The sequence below is a fragment of the Manacus vitellinus genome, unplaced genomic scaffold (genome assembly GCF_001715985.3).
Source record: "Manacus vitellinus isolate BGI_N305 unplaced genomic scaffold, ASM171598v3 scaffold_1_pilon, whole genome shotgun sequence".
NCBI lineage: Eukaryota > Metazoa > Chordata > Aves > Passeriformes > Pipridae > Manacus > Manacus vitellinus.
In genome coordinates, this window is record NW_021939396.1 from 10,199,584 (window position 1) to 10,219,724 (window position 20,141).

A 20,141-nucleotide genomic window follows, 5' to 3' on the forward strand; every position below is an offset into this window, starting at 1 on the left:
TTATTGTTCTAAGAAGTGGGTTTAGTTTGAAATGACATTTAGGTGGAACCAAAATTTTAGCACACTGAAGAGTGATATTTGGTCCTGTCAGTGTATTTCAGGATCTCATCACATGGTTGCCTCAGTAAGTTGCTTTTGGTTTCAGCCCTCTCTCATTACCCCTTCCCGTCTGACTGAAATCAGCTGATCTTTTTAGGCATTCCCACAGTCAGCCAGCAAACTACTCGCTGTCAGATACCAAGCACCATATTTAGGGTGTGCCTTTTAAATACAGAGGCCAATAGGAATACAGTTGCCTCATTTTGTCTACCCCTTCAGAGCTCACTGCCTTCCCATCATAAAACTTTGCCAACCAAACAGAAAACGTTCTCAACCTATAGGAGTAGCTTTCTGATTCTACATGTGCCTTTGCTGAAAATGCAAATCAATAATAGTAATAAAGGTATTTTAATATATTTAAAATATATATTACATAATCTGGATAAAATGTAATTAACTTTTAACATCCATGCAATCATTTCGTTATTGCGGCTAAAAAAAATAATTCTCAGAATCCATCTCTTCCAGAATCTCCAAGAAAAATACTCTTTGTTTCACCATTTTCTGATTCATTTGACTTTGGAAGCAAAATAAACACATTGCTGTGTTCAATATTGTTGCACAAGAGAATTCACAAGAATGAAATGTGTTCAAAGTTCCTAGAAAAAAATGCAGCAATGCAGGCTGCCAACTTGTTCAATGTCAAGCTCTAGGCAGTATAGCAGGACTAGCAGTAAATGACTCATAGTGAGTCACGCTTTAGCTATTTTTGCTTTTAAAGTAATGCCAGGCGCTGTGTTAATATTCAACCCTGAGTAAATTTAGCAATGCAAGAAAACAAGTGTTTCCATGGTTGCTCCTTCACAATGTTTATGGTATATACACAGCCATTAGGCACAGGAATTAAGCCAAATGAAGAATATGGAAATGTTCCTCTTTCATTTACAACTGAATTTTGCTACATTGGGTTTCATGACTCACTCAGCTACTACTTTTTCCAACTCTAACAAAAATGTAAAGCCGTAGCTAGCACACCACCGTACTGTTAGTGGTCAACAGCCACTACTTTCCTCTAAATTACATCTTGTCCTGTGTACATGACTGAGCTGGAAGTATGATAATGAAGTTACGCATATTTTTTTCAGGACAAAACAAGACTGACATGAAGCCCTCACTAGTGAAACTAAGTACGTCCATCATGGGTAACATGTTCCGTGACACTTCTGAGGAGGAGCTGGCAGGGAGCAAAGCCAAAGAGGAGGGCTGAAGGGAAGAAGGAGGCTGTGGCACCACGTGAAAAGGGAAAGCAGCTTCAGAAAAAAGAGGAAGGATGCTGATTGAGGCTGAGGAACAGTTGGGTAAAATGAGAGAAGTAGCGAAGAGCGTACAGTAGAGCTGGAAAATATCTTCCCATGACACAGCTGTGATGTGACAAAACCCATATGCAGGCATGACTTCAATGCAGTTATCTACACAGCCGTGTTTTCTTAGGTGAGCAGGTATTTGTGGAATTGTGAAATAAGAGCCCAAGTAATGTAGACATCTGACATGGCATCACAAAACTTTGCTGGAAATCAGGAAAGAGGAATTTAATCTGGGTTGTAGGAAAAAAAACAAGACCCCAAAAAACCCAAAGCAAAGGTAAGGTAAATCACTTACTTTGCTCACACTAATAACAGAGCTGCCAAATGATTACATATGATTGCTTGTTAAACTTTTTTGTTCCTATTTTAATACAGTGATTTATTCATTAGTCTTAAATTGCAGTAATTACTATTTTTATTGTAGAGGCTGATAAAGCATACAGAAAGCTTTTACATTTTTCCCCTTGAAGGAAACTGCTTAGTTTTTCTGCATCAAGTCTTCTGTGCTGCAATAAGCAGGGATTTTTTCCCATGTTTTCCTATCTGGTAATAAACTAGCCACTTAGTTCATACTCAAAGTTTATAGATGGATCCTGATGAACGGCCTTCCTGCAAAAACTTTTTTTGATTTCATTAAGTCTTGGCTTGACCCTTAAACTTTCAAACAGGGAGTACGGGAAAATACTTAAGGCTGGGCAAAGAACTGAAGCAAACTACTAAAGTCCAAAATGATGAAAAATCCTGTTTGGTGGCCTCCTAACCCTGAAGGCATTTATCTCTAGCAAGCCCCTCCCAGGTTCTCCAGGGATCTGAAGATCTGACTTCTGTACTTGCCCAGAGCTGCCCCAGCCTGAGTAACTAAGAATACATTGCTTGTCTTGCAACCTCTCTGGCTCTTGAAAGGAGGCACAGCTCCATCCAAGTGGAAGAAGAGAAGGTGGTGATGGAGATGTAGAAAACACAGTTTTCTCTTGCTGCAGGAGTTAACCACTGGAGTACACAGTCGTGCACTCTCTTCAAATCCTTCCCAGTACTTTCCACTTCCAACTGCACATGGTGCACATTTTGCACCAACTGAAGGGCTGTGGAGTGCCCTCTGCAGACCAGCCTGCAGCCGAGGGGTTGCTGAAAAGCCTATGAGCAACTGTATGATGTCAGATGTAAATTCCATTCCACCCCATCCAGCAGCCTTACTCTGATGATGAATAATAGCAAATCACTACAGAGGTCACGAGGCAGGGAATGCTGACAGCAATGTTTTCCTGGTATTGTCCAGCCTCCAGTAATCTGGTCAGGGACATTTGGAGGATCCAGAGAGGAGTCAAACATGTCATCTTCCTCATAAGGGCTTTTTTTAGGTGCTTATTTGGGAATTTATTGGCATCACTTCCTGGGCAACTGCTGTAGTCACAATGCTATGATATAAAACATAAGCACTCTCACTATCACTCCACTAACTGCTTCTCTTCCTCACTAGGTATTTTTAGTGCCTTCTGGAACCACCTGTTAAGCAACTTGCTTTTAATCCTAAGATCATTCACTGCAAGTCTGGTAACACATATCTACATCCACATTTGAGATGATAAGATATGATAAACCTATCCCCACTTGTTAAGTAAGACGCTGTGTCTGAAATCAGAGCTAATAACTGCTGAAAGGTGACAACTTAAAGCACTCCTGAGTTGTGACAGAACATTTGAATGCTTCAAGCCTGTTTTAGAGTAAGTGTAAATGCCAGCAAAGGTGTTCGACTTCTGTGACTTGGTTTTAATGGTGACTGAAAGCAACATCTCTTAGGTTACCCCTGAGAGACAGTACATACAATTATCCCTTCAGCTCCCCGATAACATCAGTAATCATTCGAGAGTCTGAAATTCCTAAATCTACAGATTAGAGCCGCAGTCCATTTCCTCTCCAGGTACATAATAGAAGCATGGGTGCTCCATCTCGCAGTACAAGCGATTCATTGCCTTTGCGTTACTTTATAGTTGGCACGTTTTTAGCCACCTTATGCAATACTGACTGACATACAGATGTAAAGCACTCTCTGCTGACTGAATAGATTTGTCACTGAACAAAGCTGTTCAAGCTTTGCCATAACCCTCCTCCTGGGAGCTAAGGCACTTAAGTCTAGGCTCTGACATCTAGTCTGAGGTCTATAGACCTAAAAGATAGGTGTTGCAGTCCCTCAGAGCTTCTCTAGCTTTCTTCCTCCATTTCAGCTCAACATTTAACAGGTTTGGGGTAGTGTGAAGATCTCCAGTATACTAATGGCATACAAGTCAAGTTGGAAAGAAACCATGCTCTACTGTGAGGTTATTGGTGTCTACAGCTTTCAAGAGGGAAATGAAATAATATGGATATCAAAAATTACGGTAAGCAGCCAATGCACGTGAACTTCTGCTATGGAATTAGAGGATGTTTGTTAATCTTGCGGTACATTACTATTTTGCATGTTATTATATGTGGCAAGTATAGGTCAGGGAAATTGCACTGATTTCAGAACCTACACCGACGCTTACCAAAGCAAGATCTAGATCAATACCTGCTGCTCTTCTGAAGGACACACCACATGGCAAATAGTTTCAGGATCCATAAAAACACCAAGTGTTTTCCTTTCTCTGAACTGGAGTATTTCGAAGTTACCATGCAGTGTGATATGCACTGATGGATTATTATTTAGTCAGCATTATCTCAGAACTACTTCCCTGTTCTTCCTCAAATGCTTTTTGTACTGGCACTCAATATAAAAGAATCTACTTGAAGTAGATTCTATGTGAAGCAGTATTTCCTCTGATACTTGTGCATACTGGTGGCACAAAGTCCCACATATAAATGATTGAAATAAATATATAGAAAGAGTAAAAAATCCTACTAACCCTCCAGATAAATACTCAAGTAACAGAAAAAAATGAGTAAATAAAACAAAGTTCCCTAAGTTTAAAGCTCTTTTCAGGTTTTCCTCCTTCCACCTCAATATCCTAAGTTCAAAGTGAGAGCATCTCATAGAAAAATTTTAACACTGAGATGCTCTCCCTTTCCTCTTCCTTTGATTTCTTCTCCTTGGACTGTTCTTTACCTGTTTTCTTGTGATCACACTTGAAATTTAACCTGTAAGCTCATGGCACATGAATGGAATTCCTGTATCCTCCAACTTTTGAATTTTTCTGAATAGCATGCAACAGATACAATAGTAAGTAAAATTGTACTGAGCTGGCAGAGGCAGTCCTTGCATTTTCACTGCTCGGATTTGTGCAAGCAAAATAGTATGTATTATTACACCATGAAAGAAGTGAGTGAAAACTCTAAGTGAAATCACTGGTATTTTATTACCAGAAAGCAAATTTTCCATAGGGTATAACCCATCTATTGAACATTTCAGAATTTCAGATACAGGCAAGGTTTAGCAACTACCTCTATGCTTCTTACTAATCTGAAATTTCTAAAACATTTCTGATGAGTTCAAATACGGTCACGAGACATGAGATTTTAGAAGTTATCATGTTGCACTGGATTACCATGGAGTCAAGAAATATAGGAACTGACTGAATTGAACTAAACGCCATTGGGGGAGAACATCTCTTTAAGCTTGGGTGAAGTGCTGGAACAGGAACAATGAGCAAACACTTGCTTACAGACTTATTTTGCCAGAAAAATTCTTACCACCTAAGCAAAGTTCTAAGGTTTTTCATCATTCCTCCAATAGAAACAAAGGGGAAAAAGTTAATATATTTTAAGACGGCATTTTATTAGATAATGTGATTGAATGCAACATCAAGGGAATGGAAGTGCATCTAGAAGCTCCCTTCCTGACCTATATGTTCATACAAACAGTAAAAATGTCGTGCTGGCAGCCATCAATGTGCTCACTTAAGGGAGAATTATCCCATGGTAGTAACAATAAATTACCCTAAGTATTATGCCTAAGTGTATAATAATAATAAAAAATTATTTCAATATAACACTCTGTTTCCTTTCTAGATTTTATAGACTCAGTGCTGACCTGAAAGCCAGGCTGATATAAAAGCAAGAATTACATCCTGCAAAGAATTTTTTTTGCAATTGAATAAAATGTAGATTTTTTAAAAATGTATGTAGGAATCAGATGACAGACACAGAAATAGATAAGAAGGCCCTACCCTCGAGCATTTGCTGATTAGAAAGGCAGATATTTATAACAGGAGAGATCTACATCTGATGTTCTTTCTGATTAAGATACCTCCTCCCTCAGCTGAGTGTTTTACTATAGGGCTAAAGGGTCAGTGTCTCTAAGTATTTCCTTCTGCAGTTGTTGCCATTTTTATATATAGTTAAATACACACTGGACAGAGAGAGAGACAGAAACTGATTCCAGAGCTACAGGTCAATCACTTAGTAGGCCAAGAGTCAGTCAAATTCTGATTGTAAATCACCAAGACTGAAACTCAGATCTCTTATACTCCAGGTTACTTTCAATGGAGAAGAGTTGCTTGAGGGGGTGGGTTGATTCCTCTTTCATTTTAACTACGAATTCCATGTCAGATCTCTAAATGCCAAACAAAGAAACTTCTTGTTTTGACCAATTACATTAGAATAGCAATTATTTCATCAAAGAAACCAGACTTATTGGCAATTAATGTTCTTCATTAATCCACTAACAGAATTATTTATTGTCAACACAAGTTTCTGCATTTACAAAATTTTTGACCTGAAAAAGTCATTCCAGATTGCAAAGAAAAGTTCTGACGGTTTCATTCATTCTGGAGTTAATACTTCTTAACAAACTCACAAGGACACTAGCTGTAATGGTAATTTTACAATTTGGATATTGGTCTTGGGTACCATACAGCTCCCATTGCTATAGTATGTGATCATCCTATTCATCTACTTTGCTTCTCTAGCTTGTTTATCTTTCAAAAAACTGTGAAATAGAGTAACTCATTCCATTCTCAGGCCCTCATCTAATCCTTCAAAACTACAAGTGGGCTTGTTCACTCCTGAGCAAGTCAACTAATTCCTTCCAGAAAATATCCCGACAGTACAGTTCCAAAAGGACAAAGCCATGCCAGGCTTCTCTTATCAGGATAGTCCTTCAACCCTACCCAAAATTCAGTTCTCAGTCACACAAATGCCTCAACATATTCATGTCACTCCTTTGGGGCTGCAACTTGCTACCTCAGCATCATGCCATGAAGGCATTACTCTGGCAGTCTTAACAACAGCTCTTTGAACTGAATAAAGCACAAAAAGACAATAATGATGTTTTAGTGCCACAAGAGATTCAGGGCAGTTGAGTGTTTTGTACTCAATTGGACATGGCTGTTTTCCTCCATAGGGTACCAGCCCAGAGCACCATGGATCTGAGCCAGTCCACGTTCCTTAGTCTCTTCTTCACAGTCCACAAACACAATATACACATAACTGAATTAGAGACATAGGTGTAAGGTCCAGATCCACAAAGTTTTAGGCACCTAACTTCCAGTGATCTTTTCTGAAACTAAATTACTTGATCTAATACAAGAAGAGGGTAACAAAGCAAAGAACTAAAGCTAGCTCTCCTGAACTTCAAATGACCTTTCTAAGTGCTGGATCCTCTTTCGTTTCTTTACTAGTCAAAGGCCTGTCTAGAAGGAATTTTACATAAATGAAAAGATCATATCCCACACACACCACTAAACTGTCATAACACCAATCCCACTTTCAGTTGGAAATTTCAACTCCTGTGCTGAAGTTGTTTTCTCATAATTAGTCAGTAAGGGGATTTTAAATTATTTTTTTACATTAAAATATAAAGAAAAATACACTAATGCTATTTTTTCAGGTGATTCTCTGCCAACCCTGTCAAGTATAAAGACGGAAATAGGCCAACTAAGAAGCCAGGTACAACTGAAGAGAAACCCAGATCTGCAAATCACTTTTGTGACTCCACACAAGAAACTTCAACTATTTCCTCAAGTTTCACCACTGTTATATGGTGAGAAGTAAAATTGTCTACCTCAGTGTGATGTTGTGAGGATTAATTGGATGAAACTTGTCAGGCATTATACTACTCAGTGTCTCGTTGCAGCTTGTTTTCTTATCCTACTAAAAGCAAATCAAACTCTTTCCTGGAACCTCCAGATAGACTGTTTTATGAATTTAAAGAGAATTCCTTTCACAGTGTCATTTTTTCTATCCCAAACTGCATCTAAAATAACATTTTTTTACATAATTATTTCTCAGCATATGCATCACTTAAAATACATGTATCAACAGGGCATATGGCGTCTACTTGAACATTGAATTTAAAATCATCTCCTTTCAAAATATTTGCTTATTGATAACAACTATAAATCCATCCTCGCAAAATGTTAAATCATGATACATACTTTTTCCTTTCAAAGCCTCAGAGACTTTTTTTTTTCTTTAGTGGAGAAGGCAAGAAAGATCTTTACAACTGCAGTGTTGCTATTTTCCAAACTACACTACAATGACTGCTTTCCTGTGACAAAAAGTTCCCTGAACTACTATTGAGTCTCAAAATTATTTGTCCCCCATAAAAAAATATTATCTTTCCAACATTTGCCAAATTCACTCCATAAACTTTGGCATAACCAGCAATATTGTCATTCACTCAAATCTTAGCACTTTCCACCAAATCACGACTGAAGTGTGCATCTGTTGGGTGTTCACAGAGCCCATATTTATCAAGGATTCCAAAGTGCATGTTGTCAGCTGCTACAAAAAAGCTATGAGACCTGTCATCCATCCTTTGTGCACCAAATGTGACACTAAATAACCTTCAGCAAATACAGCAGTGGCAGCTAGGGTCATACGAGCAGAGATTATACCTTCTGATTATCTCTCTTCACAGAGTATCAGAAATTTAAACTGTTACACAGAGATTAAAGACAGATCTTAGTTTCATTCTGTGAAAGCAAAATTCTCATACTCTGTGCCAGAAGATGCCTTTGAGATAGACAGAGATATATATATACTGGCATGAAATAAAAAGACTTAGTAATACAACTTCAAACAGAAGGTGGGATTTTAAACTTACAGAAGATACAAAATGCAAAGTTACAATTCCTGCAGTAATCAAGGCTCAGTTCCTATGGGCTCACTCCTGCAAGGTTCTGCACTGTGGTTATGCTCCAATAAGGAAATGAAACATGCCAGCAATCTCACTAATTTCAAAGGATCTACTCAAGCAATTTAATTTAAGCAACTTGCTTAAGCATTTCACTTATTCAAAAGATCACTAAGCACTTTGCAGATCCAGGACCCTTATGGGTAAGGAGAGCATCAGTCATGTAGTGTTAAGGTAAAAAAGTTCTCCTTACAAACCACACATGCAATCATATAGAACTTTCTGGTATTACCAGATTTAGTGAATATGCCTCCAAGTGCTCAATTATTTGGAAAAGATAATGTAGCCACTTAGGGGCACAAGAAATGGTTAAAAAAAAAGAAAAATTAATCAAACTCCTTTCTACTGCTTACATTCTAAGAAGGCTTAGAGGAAAAATGAAAATGTTTTCCATTAAAAGTAAGAAGTGGGAATTTAGGAAACTAAGATAGTTCTGAAAACAGACTTCAGAAAAACCACTTTCTGTTCACATAAAACCTGTCTGACAGTGTTTTGACACATATCATCAGAGGTGGAGATTTTGCATCACTTTGCACAAACTCTAGCTGAAGTAGCTGCATAATAAAGGCTCACATATTGAGAGACAATGCCTGAAAACTGCCTGAAAGATGAGTAGAACAGAAACTGCTCTGAGGCATATCAACCTTACTGCCAGAGATGCACTTGCCCAATTTCCTTTCTGCACCTTAGCTGCTGCTGAAGTTCAAAGCTAAGAAGGTCTCCTTCCCACAGAACTGCCAAGAGAAGAAGACAAGCTGAAGGTGATACAACTCCATTCTCCTCCCTGAGTATTAGAGCTACCTACGGTACTGCCTGTCACGTGTCAGGGGGCAGGGAACAACCATGCAGCTCCCTTTCATCACTGTGGCAGCAAATATCAAGAGAGAAAACATACTACTTTTCTTAATTTTTTGTTAAAATAAGGTTGTATTTAACTGCTTCACACTCTGCACTATACCTAAAAACTGTGTTGAGAAATTTTTTCTCCTTAAAATCCTAGCTAATTTTTAAGTAGCAAGACAATGTGAGAATATAATGTTTCCTTGTTCAGCTATTCTGGAATACAAATGTTGAACTATGAATAAAAGATACACAATGATTAATGGTAACACATCCTGGACAGCAAATCATTTTAGCATCCACCCCATCTGCTCCTTTGAGATAGAAAAGACTGGAACAACAGAAAACCCCAGGAAAGCCCCTCTGAGAAAACTTGGCTGAAGTTTCCATATTTTATGTGATTTAGCAACAAAACCAAATCCCAGAAAAGAGCTAAAAATTGGACCACAACTGTATATGTGTTATTGAAACAGGCCAGGAATTTTGAACTAAGTTGTGCACAAACCTGGCAAGACTAATGATTGAAAACAAAATATTAACTAGATAGTTTTTGCTGAAGTTACTGCTACATATAACTCACATCAAGCAGTTTAAAGTGTGTCCCAAAATTTGCAGACACATTGTAATATGCTGTAAGATGGGACCAGAATTGTAGGGCTCATGCTTTTGAAATCACAATTCATACAGGAGAAACTAAAGAATACACAGTTGACTCGATATAAGCACAGATATTGAATATTTAACAGGATGACCTTAATGTTCTCTTTACCAAAGAAAACCCAAAACCTAACACGAAAAACACATGTACACACAGTGTCCTATAAGGTAAATCACCAGTTTATGGAAACTCATGTCTTTTACGGATTTCATGACTCTCCAGCTCAGTTGGTATTGCAACTCTGAAATTCCTGCCTCTGAGTCCAATCTTTCTTCACAGTAATACTATTTTTGACATGGCATATCACAGAATCACAGAATCAAGTTGGAAACGACCTCTGGGATCACTGAGTCCAAACTATGACTGAACACCACCATGTCAACCAGACCACGGCACCAAGTGCCATGTCCAGTCTTTCCTTAAACACCTTCAGGGACAGTGACTCCACCACCTTCCAGGGCAGTCCATTCCAATGTCTAATCACCCTTTCTGTGAAGAAATTCCTTCTAATGTCCAACCTAAACCTCCCCTGGAGCAGCTTAAAATTATATCTAGTACTTTAGCTAATACTGATAGTGCTCAATTATACATCTCGACATAATAATTTACTATGTAGAGCTCAATAATGAGAAGTGGCTTTTTGTACCAGATGGAGTACATGTGTTTAGTCTCTCACAAAGATATTAAAACCAGAGGCCCTATAAGAATTCCTGTAAGAATGTACCTATCATTTTTAAGCTTGTGAATGTATTTTTGATATTCGGTTCCACATGTCTTTTTAAGGGCTAGGTATGAGTGACAAAAACACACAAAAGGAGAGAGGGAGGATAAGGGTAATGGCAAGAAGATGACATAACTACAATAAATAGAGAAACAAGACAGTCTTAAAGGTTCCAGGTCACTGTATCATATAGAAGCAAATTTAAGTATGTGAATATAAACAGGCTCCACCGATCTTCAGTCATCCATTATTACTCAACAATTTCTAGAAGCCTTCCTGGTAAAAGAGCCTTTTGAAGAGGAAAGGAGTGTAGGAAAATAATTTCATATTGGATCAATAGATTATGTAGGCAGAAGACACAACACTAATGCAAGTTTAAGGCAGCAGAATTGTGCTTGCTTTCAAAAACTTAACTTTGTATTTCCCACCTATCTGCAGACCTGAGGTAACACTTCATTGCCAAAGAAGGTGGCTGCACCAGACTGTTCCCTTGTATACATGTTCACTGTATTGCATCCAAGACTGTTTGCGAAAGCTAAGTAACCATTTTTCATTAAATCTTTTAAATTGCAATAAATATGTCAAGAGGAGCAAATGTGATGGATTTACCTGATCAAAACCAACATGAAATCTACAAACCCCAAGCTGACCCAGCTGATAAACAGTCCTTGTACAGAACACAGCAGTCCACCCAACATCATCATGCATTTCATTTTGGGCATAGTCTGACCTCTGTACATGACCAAAACAAAAGTCAAGTGGCTAGTAAGACAAATCTGGATTTCAGGCAGCAGTAGCAGAATGACATTCTCATATTTTATTACGAATAATTTTTACGGTGTTTATTTAATTTGGGTTTTTTTTTCAACAGGTCTGCCAGTTAGAACTTAGTCCCATAGCTTGAACTGAATTTATTCCTAGGGCATACACCCCTTCCTCAGGCAATTACAGGGTGGAAAGTAAAGCCGAAATCAGTTATCAAGATTTTTATCTTCTTAGTTACAAACACCTGGAAATTAGGAATTACAACATAATGCCAGGCCAGTAATAATTTTATGGTTATGTAGGGAGTGAAAATTACACTGTTTTGTGGTCTACAACTTGGTATGTTCATTCTTAGAGTAGTGCTAAGATCTATTAAACTCAGAGATCAGTGTTAATACTCAAATCGAAAATCTTAAAACCCATAAAGATGAGAAACAAATATATTAAGCCCTCGAGCTCTAATCCTAGGGAGTCTTGAGACACCAGATCTAAAGTTCACCTTGTCAAACATGTCCTCACACCCCATAAGTCTCTATAGGGAAGTAATCTGAAGTCCAGTGGAATCAGTGGGCAAATTCTTTCTGCTACTTCCAGTGAGGTTTGAATAGGACTCCAAAAAACCCCAAAACTCAAGGAGAGCTACAGGTGAGCGTCCAGAATATCCTTTTCCAATGGTATAAATCATTAATCTATGACTCCTGAAGTTCCTGAGACACCAGCTCATGTTGAAATCAAAATGTAGGGTGGGAGGGAATAGGTACAGCAAGGGGGTCAAGGGACAGCAAGCAGAATAATACGATTTCAAAACATAATCATGATTAGGGAAGAGGGACACAAATAGTGTCAGAGCCCATGAACTTTCCTAGAACCAGTAATCAGAGTGATATTTTAATGGCTGCTATATGTGTGGGGCAATAAAAGCATACAATTTCGTTGTGTTGCATAAATAACAGAACTGTTCACCCTCCAACTCCTCTGGTAATTCAAGCAGATATAACTTGAAATTTTAACTCTAGAAAAATTATGTGAATTAAGAAAACCAGATTTTACTAAGTTGCAGTGTTTCCTGGTGCGTGCACGAAGCTGTAAACCTGAGAACACATACAGTAAGCACTTTCCAACAATATAGTTCTACGATTAAAGCAAAGGTCTTCTTAAGAGTTGCAACACATCCTAAGTTGTGAAACAGGAGCAATTTGTTGAAGCGACAAATGAAAACAGCTTACCTAATCTTTTTAGAAGATCCTATCAATTAAGAAAATAAATGCAAAAGGTCTTCAAATGACAAAGCCCACCTTACCAAAAAAAATGGGATTTTCATGATATTTGTATTCAAACACAGCAGGAACTGTGGGAGTCTAAATAAAACTACCAAAGTAATTACACTGGCCTTTGTTCTACACAGATATCAATTTAAATAAGTTTTTAAGTAAGAACACACACACCAGTTTAAGCCATAATTGGCAATTCTATATTTTAGGGCAGTTAATCACATCTTACTAGTTAGTACTCAAAGAATCTTTTTTTTTTAAAATCAGACTTACATTGTTTTTTCATCTCTTTAAGCTGATCCATAAAATACATGTATTTTTCATTGCTTTTCAAATCTGAGTCACTGTTCTTATTCTCAATTGTAGTTAATTTTTCTTGCACCAAGTTTTCTAAATCTGGTATAATTTCTGGTTTTTCTCGTTTTACCTGTAAGGAACAAGAAATAGAATGTTATTCATTATGACACATTTTAATACAAAGCAAAGGACATAAAGCAAAAATTCATTAGCATAGTCTCAGTTTCTTTTGACTACAGTTAGGCTTCCTGCTCTGAAGCTGTAACCTCCAGGTAATTATTCATTTCAGTAAAAGTAACTATGAAATGTAGAGATTAACTACTCAGTATCATTTTAACTCAGTTTCTGGGTATTCCTCATGCTAACAACAGGGAAAACCGAACCTTGCAGTCAAATTTACTTCCCTGAGTAGTGAAAGTAAACATGTTAACAACAACCAGCATGACACAGCATGCATGAAAACAACTCTGTCCAGAATGAGAGATGATTAAAAAGCAGAAATAACATCAAGAGTTTTCTTAAAACCTCCACTCTCTCACGATTTTGGAGTCAGCTTTACAGAAGCTTATAATCTACATGCATGATCAGTGTGATAACTCCAGCAAAAGCAATACATAGGCTAATGTGAAAGGAAAGCACCCCAATTTATTTGTGCTGTGTGAACAAGAAGCATTATGCCACACAGGCAGGCAAAAATACAGTTTCTTGAAAAGTACTTGTTTGCAGCAATTACATCTAGATTGATCTGAAGAATAAATACCTAGAAATAAAAGGGAGGTCATCACATAGGCAATATTAAGATATTCTAAGAACGCAAAAAGCACTTTGGGAACCCCCTAAAGACAGTAATTGGGGTTTTCCCTTCTGTTTCTCAAGCCAACATTAAATTCCAGGGAACTCTACCTTTGACAGGTCTTCAGAAGCACTGGATTACAGGTAATGTGGACTGTGCTGTACAATGATGGCCAGCAATAGCACAAAGTTGGAAAGAAGGGTGGGCATCTGTCAAAGCCTTAATGCTACGCATCTTCAGAACCAGACAAAGGCCATTTCTATCTCAAAATTATGACAAAACAGGACAAACTGAAAAAAAAAGGAGGTAAGCACCATTTCTGCTGAGCCACTCGTCCCCTACCACACACATTAAATTCTGCCCCTTACCAGACCATGCTATTATTCATTGTGAAAGACAGGAAAAGAGGCTTCTGAGAAAAAAACAGTCCACTTCATCAAAACATTTACAGCTTTGAAAGTTTACAGAGACCTTGGAAATCCTACAGAATATATCTTATTTCAGGAGCCAAAGGAATAATAAATGTTGATGTAAAAATGAACTCTGTAGATATATAAAATGCTACAAGAAAACTTTACTTTCCCTTAATCAAAACAAAGCAATCCATAAAACTATTACTTCTTCCAGGAGTAGAGCCAGTTTGGCACATTTTCTTTAGGCAGATACAAGTCGTGGCAAGAAGAAAAATAAGAAAAAAATATGCACTGCCAGGTGATAGCATGCAAAGTTTTCAAAGGCACCCGGAGATAAAAGATCACCAACCACAACATCCAACTGTGAATGGGAATATCTTGGTACCAAAGGAGCTCAGTGACTATGAAAGACTAACATCATTAGAGATGCTCAGACTGCTGCATAAAGCCAAGAAGTAGCATAGAGTCCTTATCCTATGAAATCTGACAAAATGAGCAAAGGAAAACAGAATATCCTGTGTCCAGTGCAGTGGGGACAATTGTACAAACTCGAATGAGTTGCCTGTGTCAGCATCACAGCAAACTGCTGCAACAGAGGGCCTGTCACAAACTCAACCAGAACTGTTCAGTACTCAGTTGGAGGAGATACTTGGCCTTCAGGTATAAACAAGCACAAGAAAACAGTTACTAAATCAAAATACATTTAAAATCCAAGACATTATAAAATAATGATTTGATCTGGACCACATGTAGTGCAAACATACTCCTTTCTGCAACATCAGGTTGTTTTTACTGACATTCCAACATTTTCTCTTTAACATAAAAATAACATGTAGACACATTCACAAGCATAGACAAATAACAATCCACCACTAAGATCTGCCCTCATCATGAATGAGAGCACTATGGCCAGATCCCATATGGAAGATCCAGCTGTGTATACTAAAAGAGACCCTGCAGTGCTTCTAAGTTGCTGATACTGACACGAAGAGTAAAAGAAATTATGTGGACATTCATCGTAGGCATCTATTGGTAGCAAAGACAATGTCAATAACCTTTTCTTCTCCACAGGCACCACGTTACACATTGACATAGTTACATCAGGCTCTTTTTATCTTTTTCTTGGCTCATGGAAGATTTGAGTGCCAGGTATGCATCAACATACCATCTTCAATCATACCCTCAGAGTGAAAGGTGAAAAGAAGGGCACAGCCAAGGCTAGTTCAAACAGTGGTGCTCTCTACTCCAATTTCCAGAATTAAAAGACTTTACACATATGAGCAGAAAAAAGGCAGCAACTGCAACTTCTAGTGTTATGTTAGCAAAACCAACATATGTCTGAGAAGCTGCATTACACCACTCTGCACTGGTGAGGCCCCACCTCAAGGTCTGTGTGCAGTTTTGGGTGCCACAACGTAAGAAAGATATAGATCTTTTAAAAAGCACCAAAAGAAGGGCCACGAAGATGGTCAACAGTCTAGAGAAGCCATATGTGGAGTGGCTGAGGTCACTTTGTTTATTCAGCACAGAGAAGACTGAGGGGAGACCTCACAGCAGTCAGCAGCTTCCTCACAAGGGGAAGCAGAAAGGCAGGCACCGCTCTCTGCTCCCTGGTGATCAGGAATAAGACCTGAGGGAATGGCATGAAGCTGTGTCAGGGGATATTTAGGCTGGATAGTTGGAAAAGGGTCTCCATGCAGAGGCTGGCCAGGCACTAGAACAGGATCCCTGCAGCACCAAGCCTGTCTGAGTTCAAGAATTGTTTGGGTAACACTCTCAGGCACATGGTGTGATTCTTGGGCTTGTCTTGTGCAGGGACAGGAGCTGGACTCAAGCTTGTGGGTCCCTTCTAGTTCAGGATACTCTATGATTCCATGATTCTATGACATGCAGCTTTGTCTGTTCCACTGTGGAGCTACAGAAATTTGCATATAGACATCTGTACCAACCTCAAGAAAACGCTTATATAAAACCCTCCCTTACCTACATAAACTATAATTGCACAGCGTGCCACCACAGATCGATCAAAGTAAGAGCTAGCATGCTCTTTGCTACAGGCAACATGAACAATTTCACCAGCTATCAAGAGGAAAAAAGTCTTTCCCACCAGCTATAGTCCCAACAGCAATACATCATATTGTGAGGACAGTCCAGCAACACGTATGACAAAAGCTCAGACAACCTAAAGAAAAGCTCAGAAACCTAAAGAGTCAGATGAGAGAAATGTTAAAAGAATGCCCTTTCCTGTAGTTGAACTTCTTTCATGTTTACTATTTAAATTCAGTTTCTGTTCACCTCCACATAACTGCTTTCATTAAAATGATTAGTAGAGACACCATTCCTGACCACACTCAATACTGTACCATCACACATGCTATTACTGAAATGCCAGGCAGACCTTCTGGAAGGTCAACACATCACAGGTGAATAACAAGGCATGTCCACTCATTATAATAACAAGTAAATATGTTTGCTGTGCACAAGCAATTCCTCTTTGGTGCTGCATATCCTATTCTATGAAGAGCATTGAGAATGGTCTAAAACAACAACATAAATGAAAACAAATGTAAGAAAATGTGCCATCAGTCCTAGATCCTCACAATGGGACAGAATTACAACATCTTATACACTGCATCAGCACAACACCCTTACAGGTACATCACAGTTTTCTTAGTTCTCGCCACCCACCCACTCCTACTCTACAGATGCTTGATGGATGTAGGAATGATGAGATCAGCATAACAAAATGTATGAGGACAATACAAACATACGACATGGCTAAGGAACAGGGCAAAACTATCAGTATTCAGGGCAACAAGCTGGGGTCACGCTCCTTTTTGGTCTCAACAGCATGCCAGATAAATGCTTATCGGGAGACCTGAAGGCATGTTGAATTTCTCAGAAAAAGTTACTTCACATGGGAACCATGAAAGACATGTTAAGCAAACAACTGTTCGTTTAGCAGCACTGTCAGCCAAAACCAGCATGGTAAGTTACACCTTGCAGTCATTAGTCAATCCATGGAGAGCTACATTGATTTTGAAATCGGGTGGAGGCATACACACCCTACAAGGCATCCTGGAAATTACATGTGACGATGAACTGGGAGTGTTCAGGACATATGGTGAAAAGAAGTATCAGTCACAACAGCTTGTTTACAGCAATAGAAAAAGCAAAAGCATCTGCTGTGACATACCAGCAAAGAACCACAAGGGTATTTACATGGGAGATCAGCAATAAGAGAACAGACATGTTATACATGATAATTAATGATATTCCATACATGATCTATCAACAGTCGTGATAGGAAAACACATTTAGAAACACTAAAAAAAATTGTTTAGAAAAACATAGCTGAGGTTTACCTATCAAAACATTTATTTGTTCATGGCCACATGTCACACCACCTGGTCACAGTGATATGTGCAAAGGGGTGTCTGTGTTTGATGGGCAATGCTTCTGAAATGAGCCACTTCATGGCAGGTCTTTGGCTTCTGCCAGTATCTGTCTGTAGGGATAAGCTTTTTTCTTGTAGATTCTTCCACTGGGAGTATACCTATTCCATGCATAAACTGTAAAGACTATGCCTCCAAAAATCAGGCTTTTTGAAAGGCCAGCTTGCACAGCCTAAGGGAACAGTTAACTCAGGGTATTCCAAGGGACAGTCTGGGGAATTTTTATTTCATCAATTACCGTAACCACCAAATCAGAAATAAATTATTCTGTCCCAGACCAACCTCAGAACCAGTAAGGCCAAAGGTACCACAGACTAAAACTGGACCAGTTTGCGGTATTAGTCTACATACAGTAAGGGATCAGTGTCTAAAAAGGCACTAATTAGCATAACTCTGCATGTAGCACTGCAGCATTTAAAAACTGTCCTGCCCAGTCCCAAAACACTTCACAAACATTAAAGAATTTAGCCTTAAACACCCACTGTGACGTACCATTTATTTTTCAAATGGGGAGACTGTAGCATTAAGAGATGAATAACTTGGCTTCAGGTCGCAGAAGGAGACTGGCAGAACCAAAAATAAATAAATCCCAGCTCTGTGCTTTGAGCACAAAGCCAACCTTTTACCTTCTCCTTTAGCTAAGGGAAAGTTCAAATTAACATGTGCATTTAGTTCACTCTCTATAAAGAGCCTGAAACAACTTGTGGCTGCTTGGCAAACTTTGCGATAAAAGAGCAGCGTTCTGCCTGCCACAGAAATGCTCCCCTGGCCTTTGCATTGCAGTGGTTCAGCATGTGACACTCCATGGTTATTTTTTAGTCTTTTCATTCTTCTCTCTCTAGCACAGAAGCCCTTTAGCTGCCTATTTTTAATCCTGTCACTGTTTCTAGGTACCCTTTCTCAGGGCAATCACTTATGTAGCCTGGTATTTGGGAGTTTGCCAGTGCCATCCAAGAGAAATTTCTCAGAAATTTTTTGCCCTACCTGAATCCTGTTGAGGTTTCCTCAAACCAGTGATACAACCTGCAAAAGAACTATCTTTTCAAAAAATTCAGAATTTGCACCATGCATTATTTGTCCCTGTAATTTAATCCCTACAAAATATGGACTTTTAGAGTTTAATTTATGGATAATACTGACATTTGTAAGGTAAAGAAACATTCCTGCTTGCTCATGAACTTTCAAAAGACCAAGTCAGCTGACATGGCAGAATTTCTTCATTTTCCAGATTCTTTGTTGTTCATTTATGAAAGGGAGGGTGATTAGTCACTCAGTGCTGAGAAGCTCAGAGGTATGTAGTTACCTAGATATTTATAGCCTTTTGGGACAACCCCAAAAATTATTTGCTGATGTTTCCACCTAACTCTAAACTCATAGTAATTTGAACTGTATTTACACTATAGCCATGTGCCTCTGCATCTTTTGAAGAAAAACTTACTGTCTTACAGTTCCTGTTGGAACAGAATTTCTTATCTCTATGAACTGGGATATTGTAAAGGAACTCAGTCAAGATCTCTCAGACAGGGGTGGTCAGCCTAAGGCATCCTAAAAAGACCCAGATCAGATTCTAGGAATCTCACATTTTCTGAGTTGACTTCACTTTAAAATACCTGACCCACATGTGGACATATCTAAAATTGCTTATTTCAGAGAACAAATACCAAGAATTGGCTGGTTAAAACAATAAGCATGGGCACTGACAAAACAGCCTCTCTGAGCATCTCTATCATAGATAAAGTAACTATTCTTCCTTTATTTATATCTGCTATGCAACAAAAGCAAACAAAAATGCATGTCACATTTCTTTCTTGTTTAACAATTCCTACATCCTATTATTACATCCTTACCTCACTAAATAATTTATTATTACAAATATGCACCCTTTCAACACATATTTATTTTACCTCAGGGTAAGTCAAAGTTTGCTGTGATTATTTATTATAACCAATTTTTTTTTCACTGAGAGGGAAAAATAACATGAGAGCTAAGTAAATTTGTGGGTTGAGTCACCCATACACTTTGTGAATCATGTGAGAACCAACTCGAAGTGAGTCACCACTGTAACTGAATCAGGCTGCAAAATTTCAGCTCAACCTAAACAGTCATTTATTATTCTTCAATGGTTGGATTCAAACCCTTAGCAAATATCAGATCATTTGCTGATGCACAAATAAAACACCGCTCTTGGAAACATTTGCAGGGGCAGTCAAAAAGGGTATCATCACTTAGCAGCAGGAGCTGCAGCAGTTTGAACACAACTCTGCTGCAGCAGGGATTGCCTAAGGGCCCACATCTGATTCAGGAGAGTCAACACCTCTGCACATCGTGGCTGCAGGGCTGGGACTCCGCTTGAGCAACACCTTTGCAGACAATTGTGAAACAGCAAGAGGCAGAGTTATAAGGGCTGACCCACACGG

The 20,141-nt window shown here is 38.6% G+C and overlaps 1 protein-coding gene across 3 annotated transcripts in view; it reads right to left on the reverse strand.

Moving 5' to 3' along the window:
• Nucleotides 1-20,141, reverse strand: part of NSMCE2 (NSE2 (MMS21) homolog, SMC5-SMC6 complex SUMO ligase) — a 130,811-nt gene that overhangs the window by 58,792 nt on the left and 51,878 nt on the right. For all 3 annotated transcript variants that reach the window (XM_008934545.2, XM_018076861.1, XM_018076865.1), the window contains one exon: nucleotides 13,040-13,193. In XM_008934545.2, coding sequence (XP_008932793.2) covers nucleotides 13,040-13,193 — 154 coding nt within the window. The remainder of the gene's footprint in view (nucleotides 1-13,039; nucleotides 13,194-20,141) is intronic.